General features: G+C 69.3%; 2 protein-coding genes across 5 annotated transcripts in view; one reads left to right on the forward strand and one right to left on the reverse strand.

Annotated features, from left to right (window-relative positions):
* The window catches only part of PLPP1 (phospholipid phosphatase 1), a 37,904-nt gene extending 35,917 nt beyond the window's left edge, over nt 1-1,987 (forward strand). For all 4 annotated transcript variants that reach the window (XM_045839864.1, XM_045839867.1, XM_045839865.1 and 1 more), the window contains 3 exons: nt 16-73; nt 1,103-1,279; nt 1,658-1,987. In XM_045839864.1, the coding sequence (XP_045695820.1) occupies nt 16-73; nt 1,103-1,279; nt 1,658-1,792 (370 nt within the window). In that variant the 3' untranslated portion in view covers nt 1,793-1,987. The remainder of the gene's footprint in view (nt 1-15; nt 74-1,102; nt 1,280-1,657) is intronic.
* MTREX (Mtr4 exosome RNA helicase) overlaps nt 1,930-14,136 on the reverse strand; it is a 34,944-nt gene continuing 22,737 nt past the window's right edge. Inside the window, exons 17-27 of the mRNA XM_045839862.1 lie at nt 13,478-13,650; nt 12,819-12,887; nt 12,225-12,353; nt 10,810-10,920; nt 9,860-10,048; nt 8,517-8,680; nt 7,727-7,832; nt 6,162-6,218; nt 5,444-5,606; nt 3,183-3,287; nt 1,930-2,169 (exon numbers count right to left, since the gene is read on the reverse strand). Coding sequence (XP_045695818.1) covers nt 2,117-2,169; nt 3,183-3,287; nt 5,444-5,606; nt 6,162-6,218; nt 7,727-7,832; nt 8,517-8,680; nt 9,860-10,048; nt 10,810-10,920; nt 12,225-12,353; nt 12,819-12,887; nt 13,478-13,650 — 1,319 coding nt within the window. The 3' untranslated portion in view covers nt 1,930-2,116. The remainder of the gene's footprint in view (nt 2,170-3,182; nt 3,288-5,443; nt 5,607-6,161; nt 6,219-7,726; nt 7,833-8,516; nt 8,681-9,859; nt 10,049-10,809; nt 10,921-12,224; nt 12,354-12,818; nt 12,888-13,477; nt 13,651-14,136) is intronic.

Below are 14,136 nucleotides of genomic sequence, written 5' to 3' on the forward strand. Positions count from 1 at the left end.
CTCCCCACCCCCCAGGTTGTCCTTCTACTCCGGCCACTCCTCCTTCTCCATGTACAGCCTGCTCTTCGTGGCGGTGAGTGTTCGCGCAGCCGGGGTGGGGGTCGCGTGCTCGCCTGTCTGTCCCCCCTTGGCTGCCGTGCGGGCAGGCGCAGGGGAGAGGGGATGCCTGTGTCTGCCCGGCCAGAGTCCCGGGTCCTCCCTGAGAGGCGGAGCAGCTGCAGGGCAGGGCAGGGCAGGCGGGGGACAGGCAGCCTTTCCAAGGGGAGCAGGCCTCTCTCCGCAGCGGCTGGCACGTGCCTGTCCTCTGGGCGCGAGACAGCTTCTGGGGCCCCACAGGTCCCACCGGAGACCCGGGGGGGGTGGGGACCGGAGCCCCCTCCGCATGAGACCAGCCTCTCACTCAGTTCGGTCTCGTGGCCTCGACAAGGAGGACAGGGGGCTTTCCGAAGCACTGGCAGCCCTCACCCCGCTGGCCGCCCACCTCGGCTCGCGGCGGCGTGCTCCTCACCGCCGGCTGCCGCCGCCACCGCCACCGCCCTGAAGTGCTCACTGGGGCCGAGGCGGCTGCGGGAAGGGCCTCGAGCGGGGAGGGTGCGCGCACCTGCCCCGAGCCAGCAGGGCGCGTGGGTGACCTGCTCTCGGCGGGCTGTAGTCCCGAGGTGTCGCCCCTCCCCAAAAGGATGTCTGTTGGGTGGAAATCAGGCCTGAATTCTTCCATGAGTCCAGATTCGCTAGGCAGCGCGCACAGGGCTACGACCCAGGCCCCTCCCTCCCCACGGGCCGGCAGTACAGGCCGACGTGCGGACGAGGGGAGGGAGGTTCTCAGGGCCAGGGGGGCGGGGGGCGTGCGAGGAGAGTCCCGGGACTGGCGAGGGCGTGGGTGCTGCTGCACACAGAGCGTGCTTGGCTGGGGTCCCGTTCATGTGCCTCGGCGGGTGCTCAGCCCGCTGCCCCGGGAGCTGACGGGGCCGCGGGGCGCCCGCAGGTCAGGGGTGAAGGCGTGAGGCAGAGGATGTGGTCCCCGGGCTGCGCGCTGCCCACAGCGCCGCCTGCGAAGGGGAACCCTGGTCGTCCAGATGCCAGTTGACACCCGCCCCCCCAGCTCTATCTGCAGGCCCGGATGAAGGCGGACTGGGCGCGGCTGCTGCGCCCCACGCTGCAGTTCGGCCTCGTCGCCACGGCCCTCTACGTGGGCCTCTCGCGCGTGTCCGACTACAAGCACCACTGGAGCGACGTGCTGACCGGTCTCCTCCAGGGCGCGCTGGTGGCCGTGCTCGTCGTAAGTGTGCGGGGCGCAGCCGCTCCCGGGTGCCGCCCAGCCCGCGGGTCTGCCGGCGTGAGAGGCGGCCAGGGCACAGACGGCAGGGCAGGCGGTCCCTCCACACGGGGTGGGGGACACTCAGGGCGGGGCGTTCTGGGTGAAAACCGGGTTTGCACGGAGCACAGCTCAGACGGGGGGTTGGGGGGTGCAGCGCCCAGTCTGGAAGAGCCCCCGTGACAGCTCCCGTCGGCCGCAGACCCCTGTGCCCGTCCCCCTCTCGTGCTGGTGGTTGCTGCCCCCCCTCCCCGCCCACTGCAGCCCTGTCGGGGGCGCCCGCGCGCTGCCGTGGGGGTCGGTGCGCGGCCCCACTCTGAGCGCGACCCGCTGTCCCCGCAGGTCGTGTACGTGTCCGACTTCTTCAAGGAGAGGAACTCGGCTTTGAGAGACCGCAAGGAGGAGGACTCGCACACGACGCTGCACGAGACGCCCCCCGCGGGGAACCACTACAGGACCACCACGCACCAGCCCTGAGGCCCGCCGGCCCCCCGAGGACGCCCCGGCCGGGCCTGTGCGGACGCCGCCGCCGCCCCCGCCGCTCACTGCACCGTGCGCACGGCCGCCCGACGAGGGGCTCTGCCCGCGCTCAGCTCACGGAGACACCTCCAGCCTTCCACTCCACCACGCCCCACTGTACATTTTTATTAAAAAATGTAACGCTTATGTACACACACGTGCGTGGTGACGCCTGATTCGCACTCACGCCACACTCCACGTCTGAGGACCCTGCCCACTCCCGCCGCACGCAGTGGGGCTTGCGCCGCGAGTCCCACGCCGCCGCCACTGCCGCCGCGGCCGCTACAGGTAGAGGCTGGCGGCGAACACGATGTCCCTCTTGATCTTGGTGATCCCTGAGGAGAGAAGATGCGGTTCCGCTCACACTCTCGGCACCACTGGGGACGTGGCTCCCACTCCCGGGGTGTTGAGGACGTGTGTGCCCCCCTCCCACACACACACACGGGAGACCAGCAGGTCCGAAAGCCCCCGTGAGGGTGGGACATGCAGACCCCAGACCCCGCCTCATGACGTGTGCGCGTGTGCGGGGGTGATGTCTGTGCACACACACTCGTTCGGGGGAAGGCCGGGCTGTCCCAGGACGGGCCCAGACCAGGCGCACCAACCCCCAGCCTGCAGGCGCCAGGGTCCCGGTGCCCGGGGGGCCTCCGGGACCGAGGCAGGGCGGGGGCTGTCCGAGTTGGGGCGGTGAGGCCCCTGCCTCGGGGTGCACCACGGGGAGTGCGAACCCGCCCACGGGCCGTGTGAACCCGCCCACGGGCCCGTTCCCTCCCCCACGACCACCCTGGGGTCCGGCTCTCCAGAGCCGCACTCGGCACCCAGCCTGCAGGCACGGCGGAGGGGAGCTGAGGGGCCCTGCTCCGCGCCCCCTGGGCCCCGGCGCACGGCCGGTTCCTGTGGAGCCACCACCGACCGACACGTCTGACCTGACTTGCCCCGCCCCCGCCCCGCCCCGCCCCCAGCTGGCCCCGCAGGCCTGGGTGCTTCCTGCTCACGGCCGTCCCCACGTGCCTGAAACGATGCCGGCACGCAGGGAGTGCCCGTAAGAACAGGGTCCGGCCCCAAGGACCCTCTTTTCACAACCATTTCACGACAAAACCGTAAGCGTTCTGTGACGTAACGTGTCCCACTCAGGCGCACCATCTGACGTTGTAGGTGAAACGTTCAGATAAAACTTCATTATCACACCCACGTGATTGCCCCACCCACCAACCGCCCTCCAGCGGGCCTGCCTGCTGCCGGACCCTGTGCTGGGAGATGCCTGCAGAAGGCCTTGAAAAGTCCCGCCCCCGCGCCGCCAGAGGCCCCCGGCGGGGGGGGGGGGGGGGGACAGAGCCCACACACCCACCTTCCGCGAACTTGTTCTCCAGCTCCGTGTTCCCGATGGCTTTGGCCGCCTGGCACATCTGCCGCAGCAGCTCCTCCAGGCGCCGCATGCAGCGGATGATGCTGCCTGTGGGGGGGAGGGGCAGGGCGTGTGAGGTGGGGGGGGCAGGCAGGGGGCCAGGCCCTGTGCGGCACCCGGAAGGGTCTGCAGAGCGGCAGGGCCGCGGGCTCCCCGCGGCCACACCTGCCCCCACAGAACAGAGGCAGCGGCCGGCCTGGCCAGGGAGAGTGACTCGGGGCACAGCCCAGAGACCGGCGGGCGACCCGCCCCGGCTCCCGGGGACCAGGAGGGTGCCGGCAGCGACGGGACAGGGAACGCGGGAAGGCCCCCCAGGCTGCCTGGTCAGGGCCCGAGCGCAGGGCCGACTGGGCGCAGCCCCGTCAGCAGGGGAACCACAGGGTCCCCGTCACCCGAACAGCGCCGCTGACCGTCAGGGCCACTGACCACCGGGGCTCTGTCCCCACAGCGCCCCCGAGGCGGCCGCCGGGAAGGGGAGCCGGCCCTGCCCTCCCATGGGGCCTGAGCCAGTGCGCGCTCAGGAGCAGCGGAGGCTGCAGACGGTGTCCGGTCAGACCTCACGAGGACGGCCCGGGCTCATGGGCCCCGGGTCTGCGCCCGTGACGCCGAGACACAGCAGGGCCTGCGCCGGAGTCGTCCGTCCACGGGTGACCGGTTCCTGCGATGCACTGGCCGCCGCGCGGCATGAGGGCTGCATGTCCCCTGCCCCGTGGTGTGTGCTGGGGGGTCGGCGGGAGACGGGACTCGCGGAGTGGAAGGGCACTGGAGCGGGGACCGCCGGCCCCCCATCTGTTGTCAGCACAGAGCTGGGGCGGGGGGGTGTTAGGGGGGACGACACACACCCTCCCTGCAGGACGCCCGGGGCCAGGGCACGGTGAGGGGCCTGGCCACAGACACGGCAGGGGGTCACCTCAACGGATGCGTGGGGATGACACCGCCTCCCAAGGACGGCCGTCTCCCGGGCACGGGACGCTCCCCTGCTCCAGGCCTGGTTTAGGCCTGGTTCGAAGCCACGAGCAGCAGTGCCACGAGAGGGGGGGGTGACGGGGGTGGGAGGGATGGCTCATCCCAACTGGGGCTCAGGCCCTTCCCCACTCCACGCCTTGCCCCCCGGCCCCCCGCCGAGAGGCATGGCCCCCAGGGCGGTGGGCACGGAGGCAGCTCTCCCTGACTGGGGGGGGGGTGTCCTCCGAGACGAGAGGCCAGCTCTACAGGACAGGCCACAGGGAGCCCTCTGGCTGCCGGCACAAGGCCCTGGGGTCCCGGGGAGGCCCCGCCCACCCCCACCCTGCCACTTGGCACCCAGCAGCCACGCTCCCTCGGGGGCATCCACAGCAACAGTGACAGCCGGGACAGAGACAAACGGCACAGAACCCCACCGAACGCTTGGGCCCAGAGGGACCCCCAGCCCCGTGCACAGGGAGCCCAGGGGCCCCCCGGAGCTGGAGGAGGGCAGAGTCCCTGCTGGTCCCCAGGCGTGGGGCTGTCTCCTGGGCACGCACGCTGGGGCAGGGACGCAGTCTGCACCCAAGTCCTCTGCCGCCTGACCTCGGCCGCCCTGGGAGACAAGCCCTGCTGCTCCGTCCTCACGAGCGGCCAGGGGGAGGGGGGTTGGGGGGTGGGGGTGGGGGGCAGAACCCGCCCCAGGGAAGTGACGGGCGGACAGCCTGGAAGGCGGCGGGAGCTATAGCCAGCCCCCTGCACTCCCAGGCCGCCTTCCCAGCCTGTGCCGACTGCCCCGCTCGGGCACAGACCACAGCGACGTCCCCCACACGACCGGTCCCACAGGGTGTCCTGGACTCCCGGGGCCGCTGCCCTTGATCTTTCTTGAACCGAACAGCAGGAAGCTCCCCTCCGCGAGGAGCGCCGTGTGTGAGGGCACGGTGCGCCTTCCCGGAGGGGCAGTGACAGATGCCTCTCCCGTCCCGCGGTCCCTCCGTGGGTGACACGGCAGGCCGCCGAGTCGGCACTGGGGATGGGGGGCGGGGCAAGACCAGAGAGCGGCCCTGGTCCAGGGTCACGACCTACGGGAAGAGCCTCTCGAGGACTCGGGCCGAGCGGACCACGTCCAGTAGACGGTACAGAGAACATGGGGAGAACACGTCTGACCTGCACGGCCACGAGGCTCCGGTTTTCCACCCCAAGTTAAAAGAACCTCTGACTCACGCCCCGTTAAAGCGGCGCGCACACGGGGTCAGCCCTACCTTCGAAGACGTCGGTCATCTTGCAGATGTGGGCGAAGGTCGCCCCGGTGGCCCAGGTGTGCACTACGTCCATCAGGTGAGGCTTGAAGGAGCTCAGGTAAGTCTCCTCATCGATCTCCAACTTGGCCTCTGCCGAGACTTTGGCGATGCGCTTAGCACACTCCTGTGGAGACAGAGGGGGACCCCCCGTCGCTGAGCTGCCCCACCGCTGTCCCCTCCAGTGCCAAAGCCGGCACCCACGGGCCCTTCTCCCCGGCCGGCGGCCCGCCTGCCGCCTGCGCTCCCCGCCCGGAAAGAGCCGTGGCCCCTCCGCCCTGCGTGGCGCCTCCCCGCCCCACGGAAGCGGTCGGCCCTGGGAAGCGGTCAACGCCAGGCTTTCCCCGGCTGCGCCTCCTCTGCCAAAACCAGGCACCGGCCCTGTCAGACACACTCTCCTCTCCTGGGCCGTCCAGGAGGCCGAGAACCCCTGCAGCTACAGGGGCCCCCGTGGCTCTGGGGGCCTCCACTTCCCGGTAACACCCGGGGACTCTCTAGGGACTCTCGGCGTCCCGCCGGGCAGCTCACCGTCCCGACCGCCCTGCACACTGCGGAATGGGGCAGACGCCACCTCGCCCTCGGGGGACAGCGACACCCAGGACGCCACCCCCGGCCCCGAGGACACGGAGCAGGCAGGGCGGCCCCCCACAGACACCGTGCCGCGTGGGGAGGGGGGTCTCACCTGCATCTGGCGGAGGGGGCCGGCCAACTGCTCCGTTAACTTGGGCATCTCGCTCGACTGCGGGAGAGAGGGCGGTCAGGGCAGGCCCACGCTCATGGCACCGTGCGCACACGCCGCCCCCACCACGCCACCACACACAGTCTCCGCGGTGCCCACTGATACTGGTCGCAGGCCTCGGCGTGACCCGCACCCGTTCTCTGCACGGGTCACAGTTCACGGGAGCGAAAACACGCGGCGCTCGCCCTGCACTGTCGCCCGTCCTGCTGCGGAGGAGAGGGGCCCGGCACGGGGCGTGCGAAGGGAGCGAGCCCAGCGCCCCCCGTGCCCACAGACGGGGCGGAGGGACAGCGAACAGTGTTGACTGTGCACAGCGGTCAGGCCGCACCTAGGTTCCTGGGAACCACTTCCCCCCGGTGCGGCTTGGGAGCAGCTCTGGCCTCTGGGCGGCCCCCCCTCTGCGGGCACGGGCACCCGGGGGTGGAGACCATGAGGAGACCCGGCCTCAGTTCCCCCTGCGCCGGCGGGTTCCAGCCCCCCTCCACTCGGATGAGGCAGCCACGGTCCTAGCCCGAGAGTGTGCTGCTGACACCGACAGCCCACCCGCGGGGAGCGTGTCCGGTTCTCACTCAGGGGGCGGGGTTTCGGGTCTGTGCCTGACGACGCCCATGGACCTGGACGAGCCGCTCAGATGCTGGGTGCTGGCCTTCCACCCGTCTCTTCCAACCCTTCTCCCGGGAGACGGGCAGGCCGGGGACGGACACCGCGCGGGCTGGGGCTAGGACACAGGCGCTGCTCGTGAACGTGTTTTCACGGGGACAGACTCGCCCCATGGGTACAAGACCGCTGTGCGCGTGGCCTGCGTGCGCGTGTGGGACGGGACCTCAGAGGTTTATCTCAGGTCCGTCTGTGGGACAGCGACTGCGGCTGACTCGCAGCAACACATGTGCTCTCACTGTGGGCACCAGCACCCACGGGACTCGGTTCCACTTGCCTCTCCCTGTGTCCCTCTGTCTCTCTCACACACACACACGCGTGCACACACACACACACGGCGGTAAGCCCCGGGCCAGGCTCCCCGTCGCCCCTGTGCAGACACGCAGCTCGCGCGAGGACGAGCAGGCGCAGCCCCCGCTCCAGGGGGGAAGGCACTCGAGGCCGTGGGAGGAACGGCCTCGAGGCCGGCCCCCGGCCCAGAAGAGCTTCGCCCCCGCTGCCCGCCAGGCGGGTGCGGCGTGTCCCCTCCCCTCTCCGTTCACCCTGCCCTCGACCTGCCTACTTGAACCGAGCGTGTGGACGGCGCAAGGCCTCCCGGAACACGCAGCAGCACGTGCAGTGAGGTCAGAGGGCACGGGTCCGGTCCTGTCGCCCCCCTGCAGCGCGGGCTGTGCGCGGGGGGCCAGGCTCACGCTCTCGCCCTCCCCGGGGACAGGGCACACCCGGCGCTGCTGGCCCCCCCTCACCCCGCAGGAGACGGTGCGCCCACAGCCGCGCCGTGCGTGCGGCACTGGGGTCGGACTGAGGACGGACGGGTGTGAGAGCTCAGGGGCAGTGGGGGGCGGACTCACGTTCTCCTGGAACACGAAGCAGCTCAGCAGGGCCGCCGCCTGCTCGGCCGACAGGTCATTGAAGAGGCCGTTGAACATCATCTCGGTCAGGAGCAGCTCGTCGGCGCTGCGCCCGCGGGGAGGGAACCGGTTCCACGCGTCAGCGTGCACCACGCGTCAGCGTGCAGACACACCCGCACACCCACACACACGTGTGCACACTCAGAGTGGGCTGCCACGCCGCCTGAGGGGACGGCGGGCCCTGCACCCCCGGCTGCAGCCGGTGGCCTGCAGTGGGCGTCTCGCGGGATGGCCCCGCCGAGGCCGCACGCCGGGCCGCACGCGTCGGTGGGACGAGGAGCCGCCACTCCACCTGCGGCCGCCAGCACACGGTCACCCCACCCACCTCCGCCTGGTTCCGAGGGCCTTCTCAGCCGCCGCCTGCACCCTGCTCCTCCCCACACGACTCAGGAGGGACGGGGATGGGGCGGCTTCATCGGACGGGGGCCGCAGCCCGAGAGCCCCCGGAACAGCAGAGCCGCCCCCCGCCCCCAGTGCAGAGCGGCGCCCCGGCCCGCGGTCACTCATCTCCCTGCCCCCCGACTGCCCACACTCCTCTGCTCCCCCGAGGTTTTGAAAGGACACCGCGTTGTCCACAGTCAGACCACGACTGAGTGACAATCCCACGCGTGACAAAAGAGAAAGGAAAGGGATCAAGGTGCCGGTGGTGCCTGCGTCATCGGGCGGGACCCCAGAGACACTGAAAAGTGTCCTTTTCCAATCCCCCGTCTCCCGGCCGGGCCGGTCTCACCTGCTGATCTCACAGGCCACGCGCCCCTTCATCTCGATGACGTCGGAGGACGTGGCGAACCCCAGCCGCCGCAGCACGCGCTTGCGGCACTTGAGCTCGTCCATCTGCAGGACCGTCCTCGCCTTCTTGAGCTCCCGCTTCGCCGACTTGATGTCCAGCGCGATCTGTGGTGGGCCCGGGGCAGAGGGGCACAGGGGCTCAGCGCGGGGGGTTCCCCGCGCAGTGGAACCCAAGGCGGCGAGGGAGGGCCCCACGCTGCACACTGCACCGCACGCAGACGGAGCAGTGCAGGCGCTGAGCCGGGGCCCCGGCCCCGCAGACGCTTCCCGTCTGTGGTCTGGGGGCAGGACGGCAGAGCCAACCGAGTGGGGCACTCGCAGGAGCGGCCTGCGTCCGGGGGAAGCGACCGCCGCCCAGGACACAGGTCCCGGCTGCAGGGCAGTGGGCGGGGGCGTGCCCCCTGCCAAGAGCCCTCCCTCGGTCCTTCCTCAGGACATCGTGAGCACGCCCGTCCTGCGCGGGGAGCACCGCCGACTCCCAGGAGAAGCTGGGCTGGCCGCACGCACGGCACAGGCAGGAGCCAGCGCCGTGGGCGCAGGGCCTGGGAGCCGCCCCCCCCCACCCCCGCCGGTGCCAATGGAGAGGGGCGCCCCCCCCGCCCCCGTGGGAGGCCAGCTCTGCGGTTCCTCGAAGCTCGGCCTCGGGCCACGCTGTGCGGCCACCTGCCCCCCGAGTGCGCCCGGGAGATGTGGGGACGCACGCCCACGGGAACACGGGGACACGAGTGCTCGGGGGGGGGGGGCGTTATGCACCACAGCCACGGGGACCTCGAGGTCCACCGACCGACACGTGCCCAACCCCGGCACAGGGCGCCGTGCAGCGGGTGAGCGCCGCCTGGAGCGCCTGCGGGAGCCAGCCACACGGACGCCACGCTCAGGGGAGGGGCCGGCACCGAGGGCCACGTCCACGGGTCTGCAGCGGCCAGGGCCGGAGGGAGGAAGGGGCAGGGGGGTGACCGCTGACCGGCCCGAGGTTTCCTTCGGGGAGATGGGAATGTTCCGGAACCTGGCTGTGGTTACAGCCCCAGACGGCTGCGGGTGCACTACAGACCACGGGCTCGTGAGCTCTGAGAGGGTGAACATCACGCCACGTGGCGCACGTCTCATGAGAACATGCTGAAACCCCATTGAGAGCCTCAGTGGAGGGAGACGAGCCGACAGTCACTGGATGGCTGCTCCCCTGCGTGCAGCCGACGGAGCCCAGGGGAGAGGACGATGGACATGCCGGCCCCTCCCCACCCCGGGGGACCCCGCCCTGCCCTGGGAGACCCCGCCCCGCCGCACCTGCGCTTTCCGCTCGCAGAGCGTGTACGCGGTCTCCAGGCCGGGGTCGTTGTGCAGCGGGTGCGAGTACATGCGGTGCTCGAAGGCCTCCACCTTCTGGACGACCCTCTTCAGGCCCTGGTCCTGGATGCCCATGTCGTCGATGGGGTCCAGCAGGGGCACGCCGTCGGGGAACCGCTTCTGCACCTCCTGGAACAGGAGCCCGAGGTCACTCTTCCCCGAGGGACGCCGCCCGCAGGCCCGCACGGGGCCGGGGTTTCCTCTCGGATCTCTCTCTGCGCACAGACGCAGAGACCCGCAAGCTGACTGCCCGTCCCGAGCACCGCCCATGTGCGCGAGCTGTTGGTCTCCGGCCTCCTGGCCACAACTGGACCGGCACGGGGCGGGCACGTGCGGTCAGAGTGGGTGGGGTCGCCCCCGGGAGGCCTCGCAGATGAGACGGGATCGGGCCGGTGCGGGACTGAACAAACAGGCGCGTCTGTGAGAACCGTTACGCTGTCACGAGGACGGCTCGTTTCCAGGACCGCAGCCCGGAGAGGCCCCAGCCAGTGCCCCGCGCCCCATGTCTGTGGGCCCGCCCCTGCGCACAGCTGCCGGTGCCCGGGGGCGGGGGGCCCACGGGCCCATGCGCTGAGCAAGCAACCAGGGTCCTCCTCGCACTGAAGATAAAATGCTCAAGAGTCACATTTTGTTGAAGATGAAGCTGCTTCACCCGCTAATTAACTACGCTGAACGTGGCCAGGAGTCCAGGCAGGGGGTCTGACACGTCCCTGTCGCTCCTGCCCAGCGTCCTGAGCGCGAGGCCCTACGTCCGCCGCGAGCTCCTTCGGGGCCCCCGGGGGACGACCGAGGGGGTCAGCTCGGCCTCTAGCAGGACGCCAGCCGCCTGGTTGCGACACCCCCCCCGCCCCCCCGCGTGCAGAGCCGGGTCCCGCGGCCGGCGCGCCCACCTGGATGGACTTGAGCACGCTCTGCCTGTTGTCCAGCGGCCGCAGGTCCCGGGGGATGTAGAGCCGCACGCTGCTGATGGCGGCCAGGAGATGCACCAGCACTGGGACCACCTGCCAACGAGCGGGGTCCCGGTCACCGCGGCACGCCGCCGAACCCCGCCACGTCCCGCGCGCGGAGTCGGCCCTGCCAGGTCCCCCGCCCCGTGTCCCCGACGCCTCTGCTGCGCGCCCGGAGAGGACAGGGCGCCTCGCGCTCCGCACAGAGCGGAGCACGCACACCCGGTGCCCGCGGCCTCCTCCGCTGGGACGCAGCTCTGCTGGGGGGGGGGAGCCCCCGTTTTCCTGCAGGTCTGGTCCGTCTCTCCTTGTTTATAGAGCCTTCTTTACAGCCCCCCGCCACCCCCCGCAGCAGGGGGGCCCGTCTTCGCCGTTCCCCTAGCTCCTTACCCACGAAGTGCCACCCCCCCCCCCGTTCAGCTGCAGCCAGAGACCACGCCTGCCCCTGCCGGCTGAGCCCCCCGGTGACCTCCGCAGAGCGAGTGAGAGTCTCCCAGGACTGCCCTGCGCCAGCTGCGCCTCCGTCAGGGAAAACTGTGGGAGCAGGAAGGCACTCCTGGGGGCTTGGGGGCCTGGGAAGCACCCCGCAGAGGCCGTCTGTCCCCACGACACCTCGTCGCCGTGGGCCACGAGCGCGGAGTGCTCGAACCCCTCGGGCACCCAGCGGACCCCGAGGAGCGGCCTGTGTGGCCACAGCGGCTACCACAACCCTCCACCGACCACGCTCCTTCGACCGGGTCCCAGTGTGATGACCCTTCCCGAGAGACCGAGGCCATTCGCCCCGTGCCCGACCCGGGCTACCAAGAAGGAAATCCCACGACGCCGTCAGCTTCCACAGACACCCCCGAAACCTGCGATGCAGTGTTCGCCTGCAGCCACTTTAGTTACTGTAACACACAATAGGAGATGCTCGAGAACCATGGGATCTCCCGTGGCAAGCAGAGCGTCCCGTGTCCCGTCACGGGCACGTGTGAGTTACGTGACTTGAACTGCGGACCCGCCGGCAGGAGCTGCTCAGGCCAACACCGCACCCCGGTGCTCCTCGCAGGAGGGCGACAATGCACACGGGTGGAGTGCAGCCGGGTAAGTATCTGATCGTGAAAGTGACCAGAACGGTTTTACGGCCCAGGTCAAACCCGACTTCGTGGGAAAATTTAGGTTAAAAATTCTTTTCATCTTTCCCTTTGGCATCACCAGCCTCGCCACAGGCTCGACCACGGAAAGAAGCCGAAGTCCCCGGCACGTCTCACTGACGGCCCCGACGCGCCTCCGTCACGGCCGACCCAGGGAGCCCGGTGCCCGCACGTCGCCCACGCGGCCTCTGCAACACGAGGGTGGGGGGGGAGGACGGCACGCACCTGCATCTCTCCCCGCTCGTCGGGCTTGGCCGGCTTGGCCGCCTCAGTCGCCGAGTTCTCCAGGCTTTCCCGGCTGCAGCGCAGAAGCACCTCCACCACGTAGAGCGGGTCCAGCTCCCCGGAGTTGGGCTGGAAGGACAAGAGACGCGACGGTCACCGGTGCTCGGGCGTGTGCCGGGCCCCGGGCGCAGCGACTGGCACGCAGGGCCAGCAGGCGCTGCCTCCGGGACACGCAGGCCCCTCGGCCTGCAGCCGCTCCAGGGGGCGGGCACAGGGGAATCCCCCGATGCTCACGGAGTCCAGCAGCGTGACCACCAGGGGGGCATAAGACGCCACTCTAAATCCCATTCTAAACTCCGACAAGAAATATAAACTGTCACGGAATTAAAGTTTGTTGTTTTTGCTAGGAAAATAAGCCATACTATTTTTAGAATGGAATTTAAGATTATTAAAAAAATTCATTCCTTGTGGGAGAATTTAGTACATCTCCTCTTAAGATAATGCTTTTTATGCCTCGATCAACTTCACGAGTCTAAAACAAAAACGCTGCACAGATAATCTATATAACATTGTCATCTAAGAATAACGGTTTACCTTAACATTTGACTTCTTTGAGAAATTCACCACCACTCCCCAGCCAAAATCATCTCCTTCATTCTTCACCTGGAGAGGAAGGGGAGGAGGGAGACAAGGACATTGGTGTCCAGAGGTAATCGCAGACTCCCTCTCACAGGCCAGAGAAGCTGAATCTCCCTGCTGACGCATTGCTGAAACACACTGTCCAAGTTGCAGACAAGGTGCGGACCCCCAGGAAAAAACCACGGCCACGCCACAAAGGCTTCTGGGACCACCGCAACGGGAACCTCGCTGTCAGCAAACCAAAGCTGAAAATGGTAACAGTGAATCTGGCCCGAGAATCACTAGCTTATTAATAAATTTGCCTCAGACTTAAAGCTGCCTCAGCTGTAACTAAAACCCCCTTTACTTTCAGGTTTTGTAACCAGAAGCATTTCGTACGTTAATTCCAAAACCGTCCACTTCAATCCATACCCCCAAAGGAAAACCTGACCGCCGACGCCCCTTGAGCAGAGGCACATGAAGCCGAGGACACGACCTGGTCACTGCAGATCAGCCCCCACAGCAGGGGGCACACCCCCCCAGGAGGGAGCGGGCCGCTGTTCCACGCTGGCGCGCGCCGGAGCCCCAACCAGACCCCCAGCCGGACCCCCGGCGCTCCGCGGAGAGGCGCGCACCTTCACCAGGCGGCCGGGCTGCAGGAAGGGCAGGCAGTACTTGGGCTTGTGGATGTAGTCCTCGATCTCCTTGCCCAGCCGGGCCAGCTGCTGCCTGATCTTGTAGTAGACGACCACGCTCTCCTCGTTGGGGATGGCTATCCTGTTGTACTGCTCCTCCGAGCTCTTCACCTCTGCGGGCAGAGCACACGCGTGCGGGCCAGAGTCACGCCCCTGCCTGCGCCACGGCCCCGGAGACGCCCCCCACCGCGGCAGCAGCTCCAGAGAGGCCCGGGGCCCACCTGCTGTTGGGGCGCTGGCCCTCCTCCTCCCCCAAGGACCACCTTGTCGACTTCCCCCGGTCCCCCGCCCTGTGACTGTGGACGCCGCGCCCGGCCGCGTTGCGCCTGGTGAGGTGGCTCTGGTGAGGTGGCTCTCCCCTGCGGTGGGGGAGGTGGCCGCCCCCGGGACTCCCGGGCCTACGTCTCTCGGCACAGCACCGTCCCGCGAGAGCCCTGCAGCGGCAGAGGCAAGCTTGGCCAGTGGTCTGGCAGAGCGGCCAGAAGGCAGGAGCGCCTGTGGCCACCCCAACAGCCCGAGCCCAGAGCCAGCGCTGGTTCAAGAGCGCAGCGGCCACAGGGGCCCCGTCCCCCGCACGCAGCAGACCCAGACCGCCTAGA

Source organism: Phyllostomus hastatus, unplaced genomic scaffold (assembly GCF_019186645.2).
Source record: "Phyllostomus hastatus isolate PE091 unplaced genomic scaffold, TTU_PhHast_1.1 phas_contig_329, whole genome shotgun sequence".
Lineage (NCBI taxonomy): Eukaryota > Metazoa > Chordata > Mammalia > Chiroptera > Phyllostomidae > Phyllostomus > Phyllostomus hastatus.